This window comes from Plectrocnemia conspersa, unplaced genomic scaffold (genome assembly GCF_051122295.1).
Source record: "Plectrocnemia conspersa isolate PC_06_02 unplaced genomic scaffold, ASM5112229v1 ptg000009l, whole genome shotgun sequence".
Taxonomy (NCBI): domain Eukaryota; kingdom Metazoa; phylum Arthropoda; class Insecta; order Trichoptera; family Polycentropodidae; genus Plectrocnemia; species Plectrocnemia conspersa.
In genome coordinates this window covers 2,416,636-2,444,140 of record NW_028277173.1, presented here as the reverse complement: position 1 = coordinate 2,444,140, position 27,505 = coordinate 2,416,636, and the positions used below count along the sequence as shown (strand labels likewise).

Genomic DNA, 27,505 nt, shown 5'->3' with positions numbered 1-27,505 from the left:
CTCTAGAACGCAGTTGCTTGGAAACGTTTTTCACTGTATTTTTCTACACTTTGATGACGAAAGTGGTGCACCATTTCTGACCCATATGAATATATTTTACTCTGATCAGAGAGCGTCTCTTCTTCAATCAAAAACAGTACAACTTTTGTGTCGATTAGTCTATTTCATGCATGTTCAGCGCATTTCATCGATCAAAAACTTTTTTTTTTTTGCAGGTATAATATATATACACACTATTTTAATCTATCTCTATCGAATGTTTGGCAAGTACTCACAAGTAAAATTCGCGTCAGTTTTGCGCCTATTGTGTAAGAACATTTGATTATCACCATTCATTTTGATATTTTTTAAGAAATCTTTCAACTGATGATTGGTGACTCAAAACTGTGGACTTTTCATAAATATCTTCATCACAAAAGCTAAGGATCGATTGACTTGGTAGGTAGTAACCACTCAAAACCAATAAAAATATATATAAATTCAGAGAAATCAAACCAAAGATTACAGATATATCTGAAATTCTTATTATTTTAAGAAGTTATTAAAAAATATAAATTATAATAACAAATAAAATTAAATAGTTTCTTTTATTAAATATTCATATAAAATGAATTACATTTGTAACAGTTATTTGAAAAAATGTAGGTACAACCAATCTTCACTGAAGATATGGAATAATATTTTTAATACTTTCGTTTACATTCAAATTCTTTTTACCTTAACAAGTAATAAAAATAAAAACGAAGAAAACAACCGCGAAGATCTTTTTGACTCTAAAAATATATAATTATATAACTTACTCTCTCGCTTAATACATTAACTTATTATTATAATATATAGGACGCGTCCTCAAACTCTCTTCAGTGTTATAAAATACACATACATATTACACCGCATACGTATCCGCAAGTACATCACAGAAAAATATCCACAACACGTGTGTGACTCGTTATACATTTGTTCTCGTTTATTTATAATTTGTCAAAAGTCCAATGATCGCCATTGGATTTATATCTTTGGTCAGGAAAAGAAAACTTAAAGAATAATATGTCAAGATGCAATATATATAAAAGAAGAAAAATGCCGCCTGTTCATTATCAATACAAAATCATATATTGCTCTTTAGTAAATATTACACATTACAATGTTAACTTAATTTATAATAAAAAAATCATAAACTGGTGTTTGACCATCACTATACAAAAATAACAAAAAATAAAATTCTTTTATTAAGTAATTCGTTTTGAGATATGTAAGTTTGCCAGATTTATATTTTTGTTCAATTAGGTTTATTGCTCGCTCATCATGTCTTTGTATATATAATACTATAGTTCATATTTTTTTAGCTAACCATAAATGAGAAAAATGTACACAAGCATATTTTTTAAACATAGTAGTTTTGATTGTGGCTTAATTTACCTGACTTGAGAATTAAAAATGGATAAATTGTAAATATTTTATATGCAAAAAGTCTGATTGATAATAATAGTATTTTCTGTACATTGGCGATGGTATTTTCGCTTGGACGGCTCACGTAGTTTTTATCGATCTCAGGTTCACATAAACAAAAAGATGTAACGGATAATATTAGATAAGGACATGCCGCTTATATAAAATATATCATACTAAATGTTAAGCAATTATCAGTTAATAACAATTTGGTTTTAGGTGCCGTTAAAGGAACGATAGAAGCAAGTAATGCTACAAAAGTGAATAGTTCAATAAGACTGTATTTATAGGAAGGATAGTTCTAAGAAAAAAATTCTACTATTTCATTTGTATGTACAGATGTTAGGGCCAGTTCAGAAACTTCAGATGGCTTAATTTTTCGGAAACGATTGATTACGACTGTTAATTATTAGTGAAGTGCTACTAATATTCAAAGCATGTTATCGCTGGATTCTTCAGATTTTATGAACAACGAGGCTGTTTTAAAGTAAGATCCTGATCCTCTTACAAATTATTGCACTTGAACACAGCACCAGAATATGAAGAATTATATTTGCATTTATTCACAGGCCATAATCAATCGTCTGTTTTTATAAATGAAATAATATTTTCGAGCATTGCAATATAAATATAAAATTAAACATTCATTTTATCACAGATTTTTTTCATTGAATGCAAAATAATTTCATTGCTAAGTGAAGTTTTTCCAGAAAAACATAAGCTATTGTAATAACGTCACGAAAATAAGTAACATTAAGTAATACTAAGCCCACATTAGTCATGTTGTTTTAAATATCTTCGCTTCAATACGCTATGAATTTTTCACTGAGAATTTTTGCTATCCATCTTTAACGAACAGATTTTTTATAACTGTAGAACTATTTCAAAAGAGCACCTGTTTTATAAATCTGGCAACCTCGTTGGTACCGTGTGTAGAACTAAAAATTCCACGTCACACCCACGTAGACATCGCAATTCACTAAGTTGCACATTTCCAATTTGTTCAATTTAAAAACATTGTTTGACACCATTACACAATTTTCGACAGGGGTTTCACCGGCCCCAGACTCAAGATGCCTTCCGACCCTAGCGAACCGAGCGCGTTGCTCAAGGTGCCGTTGAGGGCTCCCTGTGCGGAGACTATCGGCAGGCCGTAAGTGCTGCCGCTGCCGCTCCGGCTCGCCAACGGTATGAAATTGACTATGCCTAAGCTGCTCAGCTTCCTTATGGTCGCTGTCGAGGTGAGGTCCACGACGGGGAGGCCGAATTCGGCGTTGGGGTTGTTGTGGAACATCCGCTTGTGCTCCAGCAGCTGATTGTAGGTCGGATATGAAGCTGGACAGCTGTCGCACTTGTTTTGGGTCGACCCCATTTGTGACGAGTGGTAGTTTTTCATGTGCGTCGACAGGGCCAACTGGTTGCTAAACGTCTGCAATTATAAAAAAATATATTTTTAAAAATAACACAATACTAACAAAAATTATAACATGAAATCTAGTAAATGGACTTCTGATCAAAATAAGAACATTGAAAAATTTTTTTGTGCATGCTGTGGTGTTAGCTGGTGCATAATGATGATGAAGCAGCTGATATAATTTTAGATATTCAGACATTTTTTAATGTAGGCACTTGCCATATTTATTTATTAAAATGATAGCCATTAAACAAGACAGTTGTACCCTATCCAGCTGTGTCTTTTATTATAAATTATTTTTAAACTCGCTTCAAAGCGGAAAGCGGCCGCTTTTCTGTCATTTAATTAATGCCCAAAACTACTCACTTCACAGTGTACAATTTATTAACTAGCTTTATGTGAAAAATATCTGGATATGTCAGTAGTATTCAAGCCTGTCGTATCGACCGTTATTTATTCAGTCGCACGTGAATTTATTTCAGAGCTTACTATATCATACGTCAACTTGCTGGTTAAGTTGTTAAAAAGTTTTGTCACGTTTTTTGAACGGATTAAAATTTAAAAACATTTCAATAAATATCATGAAACATAAACGGTTTGTTGTCAGCGGTAAGCACTCACTTTTTTTTTAATTTATATTATTGCTTTAATAGTGTATTTAAGCTGAGTGTAGTTTAGAAAAAAAAATGGGCCGTATGTTTGAGAGCCCTGATCTAATAAATCATTAGTTAGACTGTATTTACATTTTAACACTTTTAAAATTAATATGATCAGCAATAATATTTTATGGAATGTATAACCCCTGTTGCCGAGATATGCATTGCATTCCTTTGTATTTGGCACTGACCTTTTGTTTTTGTTCAGGTGCTTTAAAACCGCTTAAATACACGGTCGCTTGTATAACGCCAAAGAATAATAGTCCAAATAAAGCAATTAGATTTATAAGCATTTAGCGTCAGTTTTAAATTTAATTTAGTTTAAATAGATCTGACAGTTCAAACACTTCATACGCATACTTCAGCTCAATCAAACACTTAATCTTATTACAAATGCATATGACATTTATAAAATGATAGTGAAATCCCATATAAATTGTTCCAACTCCTCATAGCTAACGCCGAAAACATATTGATTTAGCAAAAGTAGCGTTTTCGAACACTGGAATCCTGGCCGCGACAATCAAAAATAAAGGACATTTTAGGGCATTCAGCTGAAAATCGCCGAATATCAACCCCACTCCTCAGCAATTTCAAAAAGTGCAAAATACATTGATTTAGGATTTAGGAAGCAAAAAATATCCGGTTACTAAATAGCATCATTGATATGACTACTGTTAACACTTTAAGCGCTGGATTTCAATCGACACGTTTTTCGGGAACTCGATCGTACAGCTGGAAACGTGTTTATGAAACTCGATCTTTAACATACTCTTACTGACATCTTTGAATATTTTAGAGCACCAAAATGGATTAATTATATATAGTCATTATAATAATTACTTTTAGTAATATGACAATTTGAAAATCGCGATTACGTCACTTTTTTCGATCGCGTGTAAATATGGTAACTGTACGTGTGTTTTTTTGCGCGAAGGTGTTAACAAACACTAAAAGAACAGTGAAATTATCATTAATTTATATAGTTATACATTTTTGCAAATGTAAGAAAAATATCACAGCGCTCCGTTCCTAGCAATCACTAAGATGCAAATACGAATACCATCCATACTCCTTTTTTTAAGGATATCAAAAATTTCCTCTTATCTCTTTTAATGACGAGGAGTATTTCGTTTTGCTGAGATTTCAGACAATCGAGTTATATTCAAGGAATAGTCTGATCACTTTCTGGTCATCAGCATAGTCTGATTTCTCAATTGGCACATGTATGTTATTGATATAGAGAAGAAAGAGCATGAGTGTTATCAATTAGACATCCAAAATCACACGAGTTTCTAGACTTATTATATGGAGGAGTTTTACAGCTAGTTATGGTACATAACATCTTTCATTCATCGCATTGTTTAAACACTTAGTAAGTAAGTTTACCTTATTCACACAGAATTTACACGTGAATTCTTCTTCCGGTATGTTAAAACTGGATGACTTGGTCGCCGTTATGCTAATGTTACTTCCTAAGTTCGGTATGTTCACTGCAGGTTTCTGCTTTTGCGTTATTTTGATGCCTCTGGATGCCAACATGCTAGCCATGGCGTTTGTGTCTTTCGACACGGACTGTGCATGTGAAGGTTCTACCTTCTTCTTGGTCCATGTAATTTCGTTGCTCAGCTGCACGCCCGCAGGGACTGAGTTCCGAGAATTACCTTGAATGCTTTGGATGAGCGGTAATCCATCTCTTTGTTGCTGTAGTGAAACAACCTTAAACAGAAGAAAAAAAACAAATTCAAAAAACAGCCATGCTTGTAAATAATATTGTTAAATCTACTTTGTGACAAGCATTAGACCAATGTGTTACATATCTGATCGATCAACTAATCTATATTACAAAAGTTGTGCTATTTTCTTTAGCTTGTATAGCTTGATATTGACGACTCGAATTCAAATTAAATCCCTAATTCTATATTTATTAAAATACTGAGTTGAGTAACAAGCAAGTCTAGATGATATCGACAAAGAGACTCATTTTTTAATTTGTAATCTATTTTATAATATACCTTAAATCATTAAATGACAGCGTATAGTTCAAGCTGATTTTTATTGATACTGCTGGGTATCGAACATTAGCCTTACAGTTTATGCTGTTCCTTTAGTTGTTATTTTGGAAATTTATTAGAAAAATCTGTTTGCATCAGCGTGTTCTAATTACCTGGCAGTCTTCATTGTCATGTCTATCTGGGAGCAACATGTCCATGCGCTTTTTAGACGGCGACGGCTGACCCGTCGCACTCGCTGGTCTCTTTACAGCGCCACCCCTGATCATTCCCGGTCTAGGTCCTCTGACGGCTCCGGCCACTTGGACGCCTTGCTTCATTATAGGCCTGGAGCCCATCGACGGACCCATGCCCCTCCCCCGTCGAACACCTCTGATGGGGACTTGTCCCCGCATATCGGCTTTTTGTATTATTCTCGGTCCCAGTGGTTTCCCTACGTTTTGGATTTTAATACCGTTTGCCATGTTCTTGTCTTCCGCGTTAGCATTATTGTTTTGGTGGTTAGGGTCTCCGCTGCTCGATAGAGGTATAATGGTCTGTCCTACTGAAGCGTTGGGAGATAAGATTTGATTCGGATTGGAGTTGATCGGCAGCTGATTGTGGGGTGGTTGAACTTGGCCTTGAGAATATGGATTTAAAATTTGGCCGCCGGACGACTGCGTTGGATATTGACCGTGGGGAAAAGGCTGCTGGTTCGGATGCGTCGGATACAGATTCATTTGGCTGTAAGCCGGTTGAGCGGGTGGATACCCCGGGTAAGAATTGGGGTACGTCGTTTGCTGATATTGTCCCGGGTAGTTCGGAGCCATGTTGGGATTGTTAGGCATTCTGTACGCGTTTTGCGGATAAGCATTCGGCGGTACGTTCGGCATTCCTGGATAATTGTATCCGGGCTGATGAGTCTGTGGTTGCATTCCCGGCTGGTTCATGTTTCCGGGGAAAGACTGAATGTTGACCATGATGTTTTGTTGATGGGTGTAGCCGGATCCGGACGAATTTCCAGTCGCTATTTTGCTGACGGTTTCGGCGAGTTGCTTCACTGGCAAGAGACTGTTCATCAAGAATCCCGGTTGTTGGTAACTAGCGAGTTGCATCGAGCTGGACGAACTGTTGGATGTGACCAGCTGATTCGAATGACCCGTCGATTTCCTATGTTGATCCAAAAGGTATAAGCTCGTATATCTAGTGTTGCAAACCTCGCACGTGTGTTGAGGTCCTAGTTTATCTAACGATATATATTCACTAGTCTCCATGTCGGAACAATCATCTTTTCTAGGCGACTGTAAGAAGCTTTCGAAGGAGACATCGTGGTTTTTATCGAACGATATACTTTCTATTATATCGTTTGACTTAGAAGGCGCGTTCCAATTGAAACTATGCTGTTTTTCCGTAGTAGAGAGAGAAGTGTGCGATCTCGAATTTATTGCAGAAGCCGAACTGACAGGTGGAGGTTTGGAAGGAGTGTGGACTGGTTTTGGAGGTTCATTCGCTGGTGCTGGTTTTTTTTCCGGCAAAGTTGACGCTCCGACGAATATAATCTCGTCATCGTCTTCATCATCGCAATTAATTTCAATGATTGCGGACACGTCTTTTTCTACTTTAGGAATCAATATTGGTTTCGGAGGCACTGCCTCGATGACTTGCGGTTTCTTGTCTGCATGCTCCAAAGCAAAGTTTTTCACTTTAATTTGATTAGAATCATTGTTTTCCGTTTGTACAGGCGTAGTCGGTCTAGAGCGCACCTCGCGTTTGACTTGACCGGTGGCGGGTAAATCACTCTGGACGACAGTTTCGCTATTACTATTTTTAGACGCTTGTTGAGAATCGGGTTCAGTTTTAATCTTAGTATTCAAACAATGCTCTAATATACCGGCCTTGATATCTATCGTTTCGTCTATATCCATGTCATCGTCCAATTCGGTCTTAATACCTTTAGGCGGACCGTTGATAACTTGAAACGATTTATTATCGGACGTATGTTTAATGGTGAGCTTCAACGTTCCCGAAGACTCCATTTTCGCCGAATCGGGAGACATTGAAGAGCTGCGTTCGGGAGTGCTTTTTTTGTCACTCTGCACCACTTTTTTAATACAAATGCCTCCAAAGTTCTTCAAAGATTGCAAAGGATCGCCCAAAGTCTTGTTGGAAGTGATCGTGAGACCTTTACCGGCTTCTAAAAACTTGCTTATGTCAATTTTAGAATTAAAAGACAGCGGCTTCGGCGGTTCTTCGTCTGACTTTTCCTCCTCTGAATACCATTCTTCTTCGTCGTCGCTGTTATCGTCCACTTGCACTTTTTCCAAGATGAGATCAGGCAAACAGACATGGTCTATAATGTGTTCTAAAAGATCTTCTCTCGAGGGATAAGTCTCGTTGCACTTATAACACTTGTGTATTGTAGTCTTTTTCACCAAAGCTCCAGAAGACTGCAACTGTTTTAAAAGCCTAGCAACGGGATCGTTCACGGTCGAATCTTCTTCGCTATCGTCATCTGAAGCTAAAATAGAAAATAATAATTAACGCTTGAAATATGTAACAAACACATCTAAAAGAATAAAAAATTCAATCTACCTGAAGGTTCATCGATAAAGGAATCGTCATTAAAATTGTCTTCTAATTCTTCAGCGTTCTCTGCCATTATAACTCTGTAACAAAAGATAATACATTTAATATACGGATAATATAGAAAACATTGATACTGTATGAGTAGGATTCTCAATCGAATATTCTTTCATATCATCTCATAACCAACTAAAAATTATTCTATTCTACCAAAATATATAAAACACAAGCATGGAAAAAAACTTTCACTTATGTTAGACTGTAAAACCAGATGGAACAGTTTTTATAATATGCTGGAACAATTTTAATTTTTAAAAACATGTATACAAAAAACTCAAATAGTTATAAAGAATTTTTCGGTGACATTTAACACATTGTTGTCGGGTGATTTCGCGCATTGTTTCAAGCCTGGCGCAGGCCATTTTTTATCAGCCGCGGAATTTTTCGGAAACGAAGAATTTCCGCGTTTTTTTTCGGAAACTCGCCATAACTTTTATACTATACAATATAAAATTATGAAATTTTAAACATAGACTTACCATAAACAGTACTATCAAATGAAGAAGAAACATGGAGGTTGACAGTTTTATATTCACTGGAAACTTGCGTTTATTTTGCACATAAAAGTACTATAAAAATGTATGTAATAAAAAATCGAATTCAACACTAAATAAAACTAAAATATGGCACAATCTGTTTTTATGAATAGTTTTTCAACGTATGATATCTCTAAAAACACGTACCTCTGTGTAGAGGTATGTCAAAAGATACATAGCTACACTTTTGGCCCAATTATCAATAATCAGATAAATTATCCACACAAAATTCATCGTCAGATTTATTTTTATCGGGTGAAAACATTTCGGGGTGTAAAACTATTTTTTAGACAACCGAACGACCGAACATTTACGCGTAACTGTAATGATGTCTTTTTTTTATAACAAGTCACAGATGTCGCAATGACTGTTGCTTGTTATCTACCCCAGGTCAAGTTTCATTGGAATTTGTTTTGTTTTCTCACTCCCAACCATCCCTTCTTTTACATCAGGTAGAAAGTAATTCCTCGAAGTATCTTGAATAGAATTGAACATAATAGAAGATATTTGGGATAACAGGAATTGTTTATAGTTCGTTATTTAATTTTTTGTACGGAATAAAAATTCAATATCAAAATTAGTACAATACATTTGGTGGAAATGTAATAAATGCGACGACGAATAAAATAATGTCTTTACTAAATATCAAAGCAGTGACATCTAGCTGCTGACAACAAAAAAAAATGCAGTTCAAATTACACGGATAAACACGTGAGCCGACTTCTAGCAACAGACTACAAAAAACGGATTTTTACGGAAAAATCCGTGTCCCGACAACAATGTGTTAATGAAAAAAATTTAAGAAATTATACAAGTATTAAAACCTCTAAAATTAGCAGTCGAAGCACTCTGCCGACGTGATACCAACTTGTGCTCAGCCGACGCAATTTTGAAATTCAGTTTCAGACAATTGACCGAGCTTAAGTCTGCATTCAGCAAAGATTTATTAATTTTTCTACGAAAACATGTAGAAAAACGAAGCCGAACAGATTTAACTGATATACTAAAATATTTATTTAATCCTTCATCATTTAATGACAACAAAACAACTCTTAAAACTATAAAAAAAACTATTCAAAAACTTATTGAAAGATTAAGTGAAGAAAAAGATCAAGATATAGACTTCACTAGAAATATATTGTTTCTTGGAGCTATTTATTTTTTTAATTCTTAAGTTGATTAGATTGAATGACACAAGAAGTCTTCAGATATTGTGTTGGTAAATATTATTTGAGATAGAAGGTAGCTCGAAAATATGGGTTTGATCTTGCTTCATCCTTATCAATTCGTTTCTTAAATTCTGATTGGTGTTTAGATAACTCCACTTTCATCTCCGTTATCCAATGGAATTTTTGTATTTAGATCCTGTATTATATCTTTAGCTGATTTTTTAAACGAGAAATTTAGATTGTGAAAACATCGTACAGTTTTAGTGATACAATATACGGGCAGATCTTCTTATACAAACGATGCATAGCTGCAATTGAGATTAGAAGCTAAATATTTCTTGCAATAATGGCTCTCATATATTAAAAATTACAGAGTATGGTTTTTGGTACGATTTGACTTGACAATGTTTTTACTATTCCATAACAACATTAACGAAAATTTATTAAACAGTTTTAGAAAATTTTTCGTTACATTCCAACCTACTTGAAGTGTTTTATTTAAGTGTGAATGTACGTAAAACGGCCGTGGATTTTACCAGTGAGTATTTGCGAAACATTTGATGAAAAATAAATAAATATGGACAACCCTTAGATGTAGCTTAGGGAAGGATGTGTGTGCAGTCATATCTGCCATAAAACGTAATTAATCAAATAAATGGCAGCAAAAGCTGACATTTTCGGTTTGAGGAAGAGTGACACTTTCTGTGGAGTAAAATAAATTTACATTAGTAAACTACGTTTGTTGTCAGGGAAGAAAAAATATGATGAATGAGGGATGAATGTGATGACATAACAGATACAGAAGATTTTGTTGAATATTTGAGCTCAGAATCGGCTAGTGATAATAAAGATGAGAGAGAAACACTAGCATAAAAATATGGATTTTAATGAAGTTCGTTATCACCATTAATGTAATATTATCACTGAAACTTCTGACTTAGTAAATGGCAGTGTACTGTTAAACATATTCAGCGAAATGTTTGATGTATTTATTAGCTCAGATGTGCAAAGAAACAAATCTGCAATATGCTTTCTTGACACGATGCTAGAAATCGTACATAACCATTAAGTTTAAATGAGTTGTGTACAACTGAAGACCGATTTTATAGCAACTTTGTCTCGAGATAGGTTAATTATAATTAATATTTAGTCATTACCGTTTTGATTATAGGGAGACTAGACGAGAGAGATTTGAGGCTTCAATAAGATAAACTAAAGCCAATAAGATATCAACGAGCTACTGCTGTTACGAATGATATTCTAAGTGTATCAACAAGTGTAACAAGTGCATCAGAGAAATTGAAAATTAATTATCATGATAATTTGTCACATTTGAGAAAAATCTGTATATACAGTTCATAGAAAAAAAAAACATTTCGTGTTACGATTGTGATAAAATGATCACATAAATATTTATTTTACGTTCAACATCTATTTTTTGAGTGATAATTGTTTGCACTTTAGTTTAGATCGTTCTCAAAGTAGGCAATTTCGCCCACCGGTAGGCGATGGAGAAGTGGGCATAAAGTTTTTTGTTCAAAAAAATGTTGTGCAAATGTTTTGGACACTTTAAATTTATAAAAAAGTAAATATCTTTTGCATAGAATATAATGTGTTTCAGGATTTTTTTAAAGTAGCCGCTGTAATCGTCTTTCTAAGTACCTATGGGTTAGGCCCGAACAATTAGGGTATTTACTTATTTTGATTTTTTTTTAAATTGCGAAAACAATTTTTATAAGTAGCAAATGTTTAATATAAATAGTAAATATGAATATATTATATACTAAAAATTTAAATTTTGTGTAGAATTTTTAATTTTCATAGTAGCAAAGTAAAAATAGCAAAAAATAATTATTTAAATAACAAAAAAATATTTTCTATCTTTGATATTATAATTATGTTGGTGAAAATTTTGTGTAAAAGTGTGCATTTGTTGTATTATTTTGTCAACTAATTTAATAATTTTAATTTGAAACTTGCTATTTGAAATTATATTTTGGTGAAATTAAAAAAAATGTATGGGGATTGCTACGTTGACAATTAATTATTAAATGAGATAGAAATAGTTTACCAAAGGTGGGCGATGACAATTTTTGTTGTTAAGTGGGCGATAAATCGATTAAGTTTGGAAAAAGAAGTAATCATAGAATTGAAGGATTTTATTATTTCACAAAATATTGTTTGATCAACAATCGGGATTTAGAGAAAAACATTCCACTGAGACTGCATTACAAGTAGTGATAAATGATTGGTTGTTCTTCAAGGATACTAACAAAATCATTGGAACAGTTTTCTTGGATTTCAAGAGAGCTTTCGAAACTATATACAGAAGTATAATGTTTCGAAATTAAAGATTGTAGGTGTAAGTGAAATAATTGTAAGATGATTTGATAATTATTTAAAATTAATAAATGTATGATTATTATTTATAAAGATATGTTAGATAATAATATAAAAATAGTTATAGATAAGTCTATTATAGAAATAGTTTATAGTAAAAAATATTCAGAAGTACTTGAAGATAATTTTTTTTAAAGAATATTGTAATTAGTATATAATTAAAAAAATAGTAGGAGAATATGTATATTATCTAGGATGAGAAATGTGAAGAAAAAATAATCTACAATAGTATTATATTGCCCCACTTAATAAATTAGATAAAACGATGTTGCAAAAATTACAAAATAGTATTTATTCAAAATATATTTATTAGTCGTATAAGTATGATTGAAAGATTAAAATGGTTGTAAATATATACAAGAAATATTGATGATTAATGATTTAGTATATACTATAAATAAGTTAGAAAATAATGAGTTAATACTAGAAATAGTATAATATATTTTACAGTGGTGTGAACTTATTTTTGTGATAAAATAAATATTAATAATAATTTACTGTTCAAACCAAACCCCAACCTAAAGGAATTAAGCAAACTCTAAAAAACAGACCGCACGCTACATGTGTTGTCTACTGTTACATTTATAGTGGAAGCTTTCCTAATCATATGTAGTTCTATGTACCAAGTCCACATTCTATTTATTTATAGAATTTGTTTTTTAATACATACTATATTTTTATATTATGTTAAAATTGTATAAGATGACTTATAGTGCAGATTTTTTTGGCACAGTTAGGAGTAAGTTAATTAAGCCAATAGAATATTTTTGGGCCATAATTATGAAAAATTTTCCTCGGCAAATTAAATCACGAGCTCGTTGATTCGTTTCATGTTTTTTTGTGTTGTAGCAGTAATAATAATTGATTTACAAATATTTTCCACCATATATATTATTTTAGAATTTAATAATGAACATATCATTTCACTACATAATTATCACTACGCTTCCGAATTAGAACAAAGGTGGAGCAGTTTAGAATCGACCGGGTGACCTGTAGAAGACCGAGTATGCAGCCTTCAAGCAGATTTTAAAGACGACTAGGAGACTACCATTTTGAAATTATTCGTTAATGATTTATGCACAATTAAAATTCGACTTTTTGCAAATTTTGAAATTCTACTCGGAAACGTTTGTTTATTTTTGTATCTTTGAGTTGTCGACATTCGCTAAAATGCTAATTATTTATTCATATATTTATATACGTAACTAAAATTTAAGCAGGTTAGGTTGAACCGAGCAGCAGCAGCAGCGAGTGAGTGTCGGTCACAACAGTAACTGCAATGAACCTACTTAAAAAGATGTCATTTATAATTGTATTGTATATAAATAAATGAATAAATATATTTTTATAATAACTTATAAAACACATGTTTTGATTAGAGAATTTAAAAATAAATTATAAACTTTTAATTTTATTAACCCACGGTTGGATAATAATATATAGTGAGATATTTGTACGGTGTGAAGTTGGGACATAGTGATAGAAAATAATTGCGGTTGTGATACAGAAAAGTGATAGACTCCTCAGTTTTACCACAAAGGTTGGTCAATGTGTAAAATATTATTTTTAGGTTAATCATATAGTGCAGTAGATGAACGAATTGAGTGTGGAGACGTCGCCTCGCTTTGCGAACGTCATTCATATAGCGGGTGGCGTTTGTTTTCGCGGTGTAAGGGAACGTCAACACAACAAATGGGAGTATCCTTCGGAGGTTATGGCGCGTCGGGGCGTACCTGTCGGCGCGGAGCTGCCCCCGGGCCGGCGGCCGTTCCCGCGTCCGCCGCCGAGAGAATCGGCCGTCGGGTGACGGCCAAAATGGCGACCCGGCTCGAAGGACGCCGGGCGAAACTGTGCGCAACCAAATCAAACTGACGCGCGCGCTCACGTTGTCGCCCCTGGCGCACGCTGGCCAACCTGACGAAACTCTATGGCCAAAACCGGCCAATTTAAAACGGATTCATCTTCTTCGTCGCCTTCATCGAGGTGCTAACATGAGGTGATCAGACGACCTCCTTCGAAGGGAATTGTCCGTTTGGAAACCCTAGGTAATTGTTAAGAATATCAGCGTCACGCTACAAAAGCTGCCAACAACGTTTTCAAATTTAAAATTTACTTTTTTTTTCGCCAATTCGTTTTATGGAACAAAGTATTTATTTAAATGCACATATCTCTTAAAATAATTCCCGTATTGTTTCGAATCCAGCGAATTTATTAAAATACGACCATTACAATGTTAGAAAAAAAAGTAAATAATAAAATGGGAAAAAATATCAAATAGAAAATAATAGTTATAAAATACTAAGCTTTGATAACATTAAACAGATGTACATACAGGATGATTTCAGCCATCGGCAAGTCGGCAAATGCAAATTTCCTCGCTGAAACCAGCATAAAAAGTTGCGTTGCTTGAGAATGTTCCGAAACCCAAAGATTAGCTCCTAATAAAACTATATCATATGGATGTATCTATACATCCAAATTCATACGTTTTAAAAACTACTCGAAAATAGTTTCATTGTCAATTCCACCCTTCAGTAGTTGGAATAAATACTTTGCGACATACAACTTTCTACGAGAACTCAAGAATCGTATCCCAACTAGGGATTCTGTGTCGAGACAACCCGGGAATTTATTCCCGAGAATTCAAAGATTTTTTGCTGTCTCGAGTCCCGGGAATTAAAAAATTAATAACCCGGGACTCGAGACTTTCCGATTCAATTTTATTCAATATATCCTACATTTATATTTTTAAAATAAAATCTGCTTAGTCGAGAACAAGCCATACCCATACGGAGCAGGTAGCAAGCGGTTCGTCAAGATAACTCGATTGTCGGCACTCGGCAGTGAAAAAAAATCGTTTTACATTTACCGATAAACAAAAATATTGTAGGATACAGGATGGAAAGAACACAGAGAATGATTTATTGTAGCGAGAGAATATATTGTCTTTGTAATAAAAGCTTTCGTCGTTATTTGTAAAATATCACTTTAACAAAAAAAAAATTCAAGTTCCCTTGATTTTTTTTGGCAAAATGTTTCTTTGTACGATGCAGAATAGTACGATGCACGTGCTACTCGTATTTCTAGAATAATTTAAAAGAATTCTCCTTGGGTTGATTTATTTGTTGAAATAATCAGTTTTTTGCGAGAGAGTTTTTTCTACATCTGGAATATTTGCCACAAAAACCAGGAACAGGCTATGTAATTCATCATTAAACGCCTTGGTGTTTTTAAAAACATATTTTTCCTTACAAAAAAGTAAAGGTTTTAACTTAATATTGATATAAATATTTTAATTAAAAAAATTGTAATAAATTAAATTTAAATAAATATCGAATAAAGTGTTTTTAAATTGTTTCAATACATTTTCACCTATCGTACCTATAACACAAATAATATAAGTTAATAATAATAAGTTAATTAAAGTTAAAAATAATAAGTTCATTTTTTAACAAAATTTTTTTTCATGATTTAAACGAAAAATAATCAAAGTCTCGAGTCCCGGGAATTCCCGGGACTTTACAAATTTGGGTCTCGAGTCCCAGGAATCGAAAAAACCCAAGACTTCAGAATCCCTAATCCCAACGCACTGGAATACAAGAACGTATAATAACCAAATATCCTCTTATAAAGGTATATTAATGTATATTTGCTAATTTGAGGATTGCAAATTATAGATCCCGAATCAAAAATGCTGTAAACTAAGGTGTCATAGAGTATGCGGATAACTGGTGGATAGTCAAAGTGAAATACTTTCCTCATAACAAAGCTGAGCAGCTTGGAACAATTATCGTAGACTTCGTTTACGTGTAGAGAGGATCTCCACTGCTCTCAAAAGTGATTCTGAAATTCTTAGTGGAAGTTTCTCTACCCAAATTTTCCCACCAAGATCGTATGCATAAACGGGATTGAGAAAATGATACAATGTGGCACTTTCCGACACTCAAGGGCAGACGTTTGATAAAAGCTCATCTCCATAGAGAATCTAAATCACTCTTCAGGACACTAAAAATGTCTAATTCATTTACTCGTTTACATAATTTATATTATACGATTAGATCGACTTCGTCGAGATATTTATAAGAGCTATTTTTAAAACAAGTTTTATGTCGATATAATTACTACAGCAGTTAGTATCTTAAGCTCGTGTAGTAAAAAATGTAAAAAAAATTTAAATCGAAATTAATTTTAAATTTTTTTTTTTTTTTATTAAAGACTTTTAAGCAGAGCTTACGTTGTTATGTTTTGAATAGCCGCTAAAAATGGCGAACGGATTTACCCGAGATATTTAAAAGAACTATTTTTAAAATAAGTTTCATGATCATTAAATTTACAGCAGTTATCGAGTTATCAAAAACCGACATAAATGAGCAAAAATTATAAAAAAATGCTTTTTTTGTATTTTAATTTAATAATACTTTGAATTTTTAACAATTTTACCACTTTTTTAAAAAAAAATTATAACATATTTTGAATTTACTGAATAACCGCAATTTTGAAACAAGATGACGGTTCAGACTGTCTAACGAACTTATCTTAGATTCTTAAAATATATTTTATATAATAATTTTAAAAACAAGGTTAATGTTAATTTGATTAATAAATTTCCAGTTATAGTGTATTTGAAAACCCGCATAAAAATGTAAAAAAAAATATTTTTGTCCTCTTTACTATTTTTTAAGGACTTTTCCACTTCGGTAGTCAGATTTTAGATCAAGCTTGCCGCCACCTTAGAACAACCAGGATTTGTTTTGAGTTTTGAGATGACGCGAATAATCTTTTTGCATATCTATTACGTAAATTATTATCATATCTACTTATTGTCCACTTAAATTATTGCTCACGGATTGTACGACCAGATGAGAATAACAGTATAATAATAATTTTAACTCTATGCATTGGTATCGGCACATCGGTATATTTTCCACAACTCTTTCATCACCCTCGTTCAAATATTGTTATTATTGGAGGGTTGGATCGCGGATTATTTTTAGTACCTGTCGCTAGAATTATAATGAAGCGAACGAAAATTAACGAGGGTCTGTGCACCGTTGGTATTAAAAAGCATTCATAATACGAGTAAAAAATACACCACCCCCACCTTTAGATATTATAGTGGAAATTTCAGGTACGTTCAGGTACAAATTCTGAAAAAAATAGAAAAAATACACAGATGACATTCCTCGCTTAATGTGTATTTTATTTTTTCACGGAACACTTAATCTTAGTAGACATTGTTTGGAGAACAATATAACTAATGAAGTAAGATATGTAATTCAAAGTGTTAAAAAGCAATAATGCGCCTCCCCAATCTATTGAAATATGCGGGCACTCATTAATTTATGGAATGAGGAAAATTTGCCAGACTGGCGCGAGGGAGTAATTTGCCGGTGTACAAAAAGGGGACATAATGCCAAAGGCAAATGACGTATAGGGGAATAGCACGCTTCAATACAACGTATCCCTTTTAATCATAATATTTGAATGAAATAAGCCGGTACGTACCGGTGTGCATTACGCCCAGATAAACCGGACAGTAAGTATGTATGGATAGGGAGGAAATGTCACTCCGAACCCTAGGGTGTGTGGGCGGTTGTCTCAACGACCTTCAAACATCAGAGGTCAGGAATAGGTAGGGAAATCAAGGACAAAGGGAGAGTAATTTTGAAGGACACGTGGTTGTCAAGTGACTGTTTACACATTTTTTACTATACAATAAATTTGCATATTTATATTTTATATACGAGTATCTATATATAAAAATTATTTACTAATTCTTTTAATTTTTAAATTTTTAAAGGGTCGTTATATTTTTCCTTAAATTTAATTGTAGTTACGGATAATTTATTATTTTAATTTTATTATATAATTTCAACAATTGCAAACAATGGAAATGGTAATGAACCAGTATTGTGCATTTAAAATGTCTGTTTCTTTTTATTCACATGTTTATTTTTGAAATTAACTTTTATATATAAAAAGCTATTTTTTTATCGTAGGGGTTTTTAAGCAAAATAAGGTAAATTATCTCACTATCTGCATAAAAATCGCAAAAATGTATTTTCATTGGCGTTTCAGTGAAATCATATCCGCATACATTTTCACTAACGAAAATATAATTTAACTGATAGACACTAGTGAAATTATATGCTCTCCCGGTAATACCGGTATTATTGCAATCCCTATGGAAGACATTAAGTGCACTTAATACTCGTGATTTACATGGTAATTTAATATTCTTAATTTCTGTGTTAGTGTTCCGCGAAATGTTTATAATATTTTCATTGATCCGCAGGTGTAAAAATGTTGAGAAACACTGCTCTATACCATTATTGAATAGTCAATATTAAGAGCAAGTGGTAGAGAAAAATATCCAGATGTTTTACAATGCATCTTGATTAATCAACTGTGAGTGAATCAATTATGGTATTCTACTTTGCTATATAGTGAAGATGAAGACTTCTTTGTTATCTTGGCTTTCCAAGATGGATGGATATGAAAGTGAGTATTTTAAAGCACAATAATTTTCAACTGTATACTGAAGGTCTTAGATTTAATTATGAAAATAAAGGATGTCGCTTGATTATGATCAACTGGATGCATCTAGCTGCAAACAAGCTTTCTATTAATCTAGACATTGCAAAGGTAATAAATTAAATTCGTAGTCGAATTGTGTATTATAGGTTCTTCACGACACTGTCAAAGTATGGATGTGCAACTCTAGCTCTGCTAAAGAATTTCGTATCTCGTACAGACAGGCCCAGATCTAGAGGAGGAGCAAACTTGACATTTTCCGGGGGGGGGGGGCTATGATAGCTATCGAACATGAGTTATGTGATAAATTGTGTTTTAAAGAACTCATACTTTGCTAAAAAAAATGTGAGACTATTTTTATTTTTTTTTAATGTGTTTTTTTTAATACATTTTAATTTTTGTTATTAGTTTAAAAAAAATTTAAATTCAATTTTTATATTTTTTAAGATAGTGTCTATTGTGATTTTTTGAAACTGATGAGAGGACCAAAATATAATACAAACTAAACAAATTCATCATTCAGGGAAAAAATTACTACATTGTTCAAAAGATAATATGCTTGACTGTAAAGTTGTGCGTTCTATAAGTAATAAGTTAAAAAAAAGCTTAGAAATATTTAATATATATTTTTATTATGCTATTAATTATAATATAACAATATATGTTGTGTAATATACTGACTATCGATTATTATGTAATATAAAATAAGGTAATTCAAACATATCAGTTCAGAATTTTAACCTCAAGGTGAAATATATTTTAAGACAGATTACATTTTTAATGATAGCAATTAATTTCTTACATTTTTTTCTTGCTAAAAGCATATTCACTGTATTCGGTTTATATACAATAATTTTAATTTAGTGGATCTAAGTTACGTTTGGGTAAAAAAATAATGAAAATTAATACATTGACAGTTAAATTTGAGAAAATATGGATCTTTACTTTCTTTGTTCATTTTCACATTTTTTTATATCTTATAAAACTTAATATGCTCTGTTCTTCCTATCTTAATTGCACTTGTTGCGCCTGCTTAGTTATTGTAGCTGTAAATAGTGTTTTATTTATATATTTTTGAAATAAATAATTCACTACAATGTGGATAATGATATTGATTAAACGTACGTTTGAACCATAAAAGGTAGATCAAAGCTTATACGAACTTTGAAAGCTTATACGAACACTTTGTATTTGGTAGACGAGAATCTTTGATTCGTGACGCTATCGGTTAAAAGCGGGAGACGAAGACGAAACTTTTTTTGAACTGCGTTGTTAGGATTGCGTCCATTACAATAATAGCTAAGTCGTGCTTTTTATCATATATTAATTGTAAGCTGTAATGATAGTTTAAAAATATTCGAATATATGACACTGATTTTAATTTACTGTCTCGCTACTTGTTGACTGTTGCAACGGAAGGTTTAGCTGAAGGTGGCGCTCCAGACAGAAATAAAATCTATAAAACGAAAAATATTTAAAAATATTGTAGAAATATGTTATTGTTACAGTAAATGATGTGTTGCAGTTCCTAATCCATGGTTTTTAACCCGTTTAAATAGTTTTGGTGGATGTTTGTTTTATTACATCTTTGTAATTATATTTTTGTATTAGGCGATATCAAATTAATTTGTTCATTATTAGCAATAAAGTACAAAATTTCGTCCATTCACACTTGCAAGGTGATGCGACGGCGCTCCTCAATGAGCTCCCGACAAAAAACCGCCGATTTCTCCTTGATGTTTTTGTTTAAGATAGGTCTACTAACTTGATCAAACGACCTTCGTGATATTCTAATGTTTCTTAATTAGGAGAATTTATAGGTGAAATTAAAAAAAATAAAAAGTAATGATTAGGTGAACTTTAAAAAATGAATTCAAATTGGCGGTCGAAACGCGTCTTTAATTAAAGTTATCATACATTTGTGTCTCTGAAGAGCTACTATCCTATGTGAAAATGTGTATTAGGTTAAATTGTAATTTCTATCTATAGATTACGCTTATACTAATAACCCTTTGAGCGGTATCGCCGTACATGTACGGTACCCCAGATATTTAACTAAAGAAATAAAAAATAAAAAGCATTAAATTTATATAATATTTTTTTTATTTGATTTATTATAAATGATTTATATACTTCGGAGTTATAGGCATCAGCGCTTCAAAGATATTTGAAGACCCGATAAGTTCGTATGAATTTCGATCAAGAGGGAGTCGACCCAACAAAAGCCGCCGCTTCTCTCTTCGCATCCGCTGATCTATATCGACGTCTGGAATTCAATTTTGCTTCGGATACGCCGCGGAAAGAAAACGTGTATGATAGATAACATATAAAAAATGTAAACGACGATGCACAAACAAATTAAACAATAACACAAATAATTTGAATAAAAAAAAAACAAAAATAAACACCCCTGACACGAAGGTCAGGAGACCATAAATCTCGAATGTCGTAAAACTTTTATTTATTCATTTATTCAACTAACGGCATTATGATAAAATAATATTACGCCTGTAAATTTTAGCAATCGATATATGTTTTATACTGATACATGTGTAGATGTTGAACATACATATATACATATGTATGTACATAAATTGTATTGGTCATCATTGTTTTAATCGGTTTTCTAAATATAGCTAAACCGGTTAACCGGATCCATTTGGAAAAATACATTTCAGCCAGAAGTACAGATATTACGCGAGAATTGGCACGTCTGCAAATATCCTACGATTGGCTGTTATGTATATGTACTGCGTAAAAACATGCTAATGCTAATCAGTTGATTGTAAGCAAAATCAGTATTTACTTCTTGAGTTCTAAAAAATAATGACGCGTTTTTTTGCCAATGAAATTATAACATACGCTAAGTACTTCAAAAAACTTATTTATATTACGTGACTTATGTATGTATTTTCTGATGAATATTTACATACATATTCAATATTTGTACATACATGTATATAAAATAATCAGGAATGTGCTTATATTAAATTTATTTATTTATTTTTGTAGCGTATATCTATAAAATATAAAAATATTTTAGTAAATGTAAATATTAACTGATTACACAGTGTTAAAAAATAGTAATTTTCGTGATATAATTATTACATATTGTGATAATTACATCACAAAACTGATTAGTATTTAAAAACATTGGTTAAAGTCGACAAATAAATAACAATCATGAGGAGCAAATTCGATAAACGCTAAATTCCAGTTTGGTCCAGATGTCAGTTGCCTACATGACTGCATAGCAGCAGATATTATTTATAAACTATATAATGCTTTTCATATGGATAAGTATGATGCCACGGTAGTCTTAAACCTTGAAGAGGAAGACGGTCGTGGCGGTTTTCAATCGACAACGATTAGCTATAAGAAAAGGGGTGGACTGCCCCGGGCGGCACTTGCTTGGAGGTGACATTTTCGCGACGGAAGGACCGGATCGTTCGTATAGTGTGGTTCTTAAACTGAATACGCTTAAATATATGAAAACAATAAACAACAATTTAGCAAATGCTGATTTTATGACCCAGTCTGTTATAAAATGCCGCCCCAATAGATAAAAATATCTTTCTTAGAATCGATAAAAGTCGTAGTTACATAAGCTACGCACTAAATAATAAAATGCTTTATAATCATTAACGTTTCATTAAACTTGAAAACTGTTTTACACAATCAATATGTAGAGGCTTTAGATATTTCCTATAATTCCTCATAAATGGTTCAAGTCGAGCGCGTGCTAAACTAATTAAATGCCCGATAACCATTACCATATTTCATTAAACTTATATATTTTTTATTATAATATAATATGTGAAGGGTATGCAGCGTAGTTGAGGAAGGGGAAGGTTGAAATGAGCCGCCTGTCCCAGAAAGTTTCGGCATATTGAAAACATAGAAGTTACAGATTTTGTATTAGATAATTGTATGGGAGGTGGGAGGCAAAGTTAAGGATCGCCCCGGGCGACATAAACTCTAATTACGCCATTGCCTGAAAGTATTAAGTTAATTTAAAACTACGCAAAATAAACGTTAGTAATCCAACAGTTCAAGACCATTAAAATAACAAAAAAAAATGGGTACCGCACGAATTTTATTAAATTATTTTTCTGAGTTCTTTCACACAACAGAAACGACTCATTTCAGATCATATTAAAATGTAAGACAAAAGTAGATCTTTTACGACGCACAGTTTGACAAAAATAAAGTCAGTAAAATTACACCAAACTCAAATAAGTGAAAGAATACCAAACTGTGACTGTTTGAAGGTACGTGTTCAGTATAAACTACTAATTTTTTAAATTCTTTTTAGCAATAAAAATATTGTTTCTTTTTTCTTGTACATCTATTTATGTATGTATGTATTTTTTTAGAAATGCGATAACGGTGTTTATTCTATTATCACAAATTGAAATAGTAGGTGTAACATAAATGTTTCTTGTATTTCAAACATATAACAAGGCGAACTGGTAAGTAGTACGTGTGTAGATAAGTGCACTTAGCACAGTTTGTGTATACAATATGTATTGTATGTATTTGGAATAGCATGCATTGAAAACAAATGGCTTATGTAAAAAACAAAGCAATTATAAAGTTTCCTGTTTCATATAAAAATTATTGTATAAGAGTGTTTGTTTAATTTAAAATATTAATTTCAAACTAAAGTACACTGATGATTTTTAGTAAATTTAATATAGTTGTTATTGGGAGTTATACAAAAATTTACGTCAGTATTCCAGTATTAATAATAAACTATTTTCAATTTAAAAAAAAATGTATTTATATTTGTTTAATTGGCAAAGCATATTTGTTCGCTTGTAACTTTCTACTGGTCAATTAAGTAGAAACCCCTACAAAATACTTCTTTCTATTTAAAATATTTCAGGCCATTTAATATGTATCCAACAGCAAATATATTACAAAATAAACTGAAACTCATACAAAGCTAGACAAAATAAATAAAACCAATTCTCGATTACGCAATCTTATTTTAATTTTAAATATAAAATCATATGTAATATAAAATACGCTCTCACTAGCTTTAATGTTTTCTTCAGATATTTAAAATTGTTTCTTTAGGTTCTTTCAGATTCATATTATTTTTTTAACATATTGACCCTGTTAATAATCATCCAAATTTGTTTCCATACAAGATTTTTTTATTGAAATATTTTATGGATTCAGCAAATATATGTTTAATTCACTTTTCCAATTATAATTATTTTTTTGATATTGAGGATATTCGTATAGATCTTTACATAAATACAATAAATACGCCTATATCCGAAGCGATTTTAAGTTTTTTATTTCACCCAGCCTGTACGAAGCGGGGGACGTTACTACCCCATTATTCAATATTTTTGCAATATCTTTTGAATTAATATTTTATGTAATCCTGTAATGAAATTTTACAAATATGTTTTCAGTCAATTAAATATATTACATATTCTGACCACAGATAATTATTTGTGGTCAGAATATTTCATATTGATTTTTGTCGTGAAATGTCTTTTGTATAGTAAGAAAATCCGTAATATCACAAAACATATTGTTCCACTCGTACATAGGGATAAATATATTGATTTATCTAATCACTAAGTAATAATTTAATAATAATAACATATATTATTTTATCTTAGATTGTATTTAATAAGTTCGAGCGAGACAGCAATATTTGAACAAGCTTAATATTCTCGCCCTCTCGAAATGAATATCGAGTGTTCTACGTTCATCGTAGCAATTCTCGTTTTTATTTCTCGGTAATGTTCACGTTAATATATATTTATGAAATTTTACGGTTTTATCTAATGTATAATTTTAGTACATACATAATTAATTATTTTATCAATCTTCCGTTGTAGCCTGACATGCATAGGCCCAATTCGTTACAACGAGGTAAATCAGTATTAATTTAAAACAATACCTAAAGTAAGTATTGACTATCTGACTGAAAGTCTGGGAATCTGTGATATCTATATAACTAATTATAGTATTAGTTATATTGTAACTTACAATAAATAAATAGCGCATTTTAATAAATAAAAATTCGAGTATACTGCAAAGATTCGAACCCGTGGCCTCTTTATTATCAGTCCAGGCCTTACGGATTACGTTATTTTGGCCTTAAGATGATATGGAAAATAGTTCAAAAGTCGGATGAAGAGAACGTGAAGGCAATGCATATTATAGAGAGGACAAATTCCCGGGGTCCATTCTCCTTGAGGGGCTTGATCTGAAAATTCAGATCGAATAAACGAAATAACGAAAAATCAACAACAGCATCAACTGAATTATATAAATTTAATGTTTTTATAGATTATATTATCGGTAATTTGACAACTAGATTTAATACAGTAAAATAAATAAATAATACATTCAGTTTTATGTGGTTATTCATAAAAAAATCTATAAAAAAATTCTTGGATCTATACCAAAAATATTTTTTTAAATATGTCATTTCAGTAAAATTGTATTGGAATACATTTTCACCAGTAGATATATATTTTTATCAGTGAAAATATAAATTATCTAGCAGGTGCTAGTAAAATTATATGATTTCAACTTTGCTTACAAGGTACTGTCCCGTATTCATAAAATAAATGTTTGGTTCCTCCGAAAGCGAGCAATTATTTATTTACTTTTTATTATTACTTTTTAGGTAAGCCCATTTCTATACATGTAATAAAATATGCTAAAGGGGAAGTGTCATTTTAAAGATTAATATAATAAAAATTGGACATTTACAAAAAAAGGCTTAAAATTTAATTATTTTTATATAAACATAATTTTTTTATCTTCATGTTTCATAAATTTTTCTTTGTATACAAGAATTGTACTTTCTGAAAAAAAAATAGTTCTATACGATACTAAAAATTTAATTTTTAATCTTTAAAACCAAGCAGTTAAGAGCGTTAACTCTTCTGAAAGTCTCAAAATGGCTAGTATGGGGGTCCGATCGAACTGATACATCGCTTGTTTTCAAGCAAAAAACTATTTTTTTTATATTTTATTTGGATGTAGTTTAGGCTTCTAAACGTTTCATGTATAGCGATCTTTTTGTTAAAATTCAAAACTACTGAGTTACGAGTGTTTAAATTTTTATACTTGTCGCCATTTTGCAAAAAATGGACACATTGGATTTTGCTAACGAACATACACAGGAGGGGGTCTTTTTGCAAAGTGTCCCGTTTTGAGTTCTGGGAAATATGGTTGCTCTAAATATAATTGGTGCACTTGGTGAGTTTTATTTTAAAAATACCTATAATTAAAAAATATATTTGTAAAAGTAAAAAAATCCTTAAAGCGCGGAGCCCAAGGTGTTTGTCTCGCTCGCCTTGCCCTAACGTCGGTCCTGTTCCCACCCTGACATTTGTCCTGGAAGTACCCACAACAAAAGCATTGTTTACTTTACGAGTGTGTTGTGTGATTGTAACACATTAGGATAACGCCTGTCAGAAGATTTACAGTGAATAAATAAATAAATTTGTAAATAAGTTATGTCAGTTAATATATTTTATCTCTATATCTTGGAGTTTTAATAGTGAAATAAAAATAACTGGTTTTAAAGATATATTATGTAGTAGTGCGGAATCCTTAAGTTTATTTCATGGAATACTAAAGTTTCAAAACACTTAACAAAGGAATGTTGCACTAAACCGATAATAAAATGATAACGATGACAACTGTCAAGTTCAGTTTAAATCGCTCGAATATAATTCTGCAAAGTTGTTTAATTTGCGACACTAATCCATATATACGTAATCATAATTATATTTCGTAATGCAAGAAGCAGCAAAGAAAAAAGTGCAAATTGGGTTTGGTAAATAAATAAATAAACAATCGTGTCGCGACCCGGCGGTTGCGCGCCCCTGCTGCTCGCAGCTCTAGTTGAAAAGATCGAACGTTCGCCGCCCGCAATTGTAACCGAATTGTAACGCGCGCTCCAAAAACCGGCTAATCTACAGCCAAAACATCGAAAGTGAGTGACGTTGTTTGTGCAATTACTTGAGACATGGCAACACTGCGACCGACGCCGGTGGTGCCGCGGGTTCGAAACGGGCGAACGGCGCGGCTCCCGCCTCCGCAGCCGGCCGGTGAATAATATCAAAAACCGGTCGCCATGTTGCGGCCCGCGTGCGCGGCTACAGGCCGCGAGAGAGATGGTAAACTCTGTCGAGAGTATGTGGGGTGCCCACCGCGGCCCGCACGCTTAGCTCCCTCTGCACACAGTGCACTGTACGCAAGCTGAATAGACTACGCTACTCACTGTGTATTGCGCAGCAATCGATCGCACTAAGAGATTGGAGTGGCTGCCATTTTGAAAATCTAGTGCTCAGCACGAGGAAAACTCGCGCTAGCCAACCAGCGCGTTGCATTTTTTTCTTTAGCTACATTTTTTTCTATAGCTACATTTACTATATCTCGATGATTAATTAATTTATTTTAAATACACGTGCATGGCATAATAGCGTTACGTTGATCAACAATGAAAAAATATTTAATTATATACAATAATGACTAGACCAACTGCGAATACCTGGATGAGAACAAATCAATTCTATCTGATAGATGGTTAAAACTCGGATTTTTTTATCTAATACTCCTGTTCTTGCATGCGATACTTATAATTCGGCGGCTTTTTAGAATCTCCAGATTGTATATATTCAGTACCAGCTAAGACCCACATTTATTTTTTTCGCATTTACTA

General features: G+C 32.4%; 1 protein-coding gene across 3 annotated transcripts; it reads right to left on the bottom strand.

Moving 5' to 3' along the window:
* Nucleotides 1–568: 568 nt before the first annotated feature.
* Nucleotides 569–27,067, bottom strand: LOC148231532 (uncharacterized). Of its 3 annotated transcripts, XM_088192819.1 has the most exons (6): nt 26,803–26,892; nt 8,633–8,722; nt 8,103–8,176; nt 5,687–8,028; nt 4,909–5,238; nt 569–2,878 (listed from the first exon to the last, which is right to left on the bottom strand). In XM_088192819.1, the coding sequence occupies exons 3-6, from the start codon at nt 8,167–8,169 to the stop codon at nt 2,480–2,482; spliced, it is 3,138 nt and encodes a 1,045-aa protein (XP_088048945.1). In that variant the 5' UTR covers nt 8,170–8,176; nt 8,633–8,722; nt 26,803–26,892; the 3' UTR covers nt 569–2,479. The 3 variants fall into 3 exon arrangements, with proteins under 3 accessions (XP_088048945.1, XP_088048943.1, XP_088048944.1); XM_088192817.1 differs by lacking the exon at nt 8,633–8,722 and having other exon boundaries at nt 26,803–27,067; XM_088192818.1 differs by lacking the exons at nt 8,633–8,722; nt 26,803–26,892 and adding an exon at nt 13,995–14,158.
* Between the last annotated feature and the right edge of the window lie 438 nt (nt 27,068–27,505).

Bases quoted from the DNA above. Each gene is read 5' to 3' on its own strand.
- LOC148231532 (XM_088192817.1), bottom strand. From the start codon at position 8,169: ATGGCAGAGAACGCTGAAGAATTAGAAGACAATTTTAATGACGATTCC. The intron at 8,029-8,102 runs GTAGATTGAATT...TTTCTATTTTAG, and splicing joins CTTTATCGATGAACCTTCAG to CTTCAGATGACGATAGCGAA. The intron at 2,879-4,908 runs GTAAACTTACTT...TTATAATTGCAG, and splicing joins GTAAATTCTGTGTGAATAAG to ACGTTTAGCAACCAGTTGGC.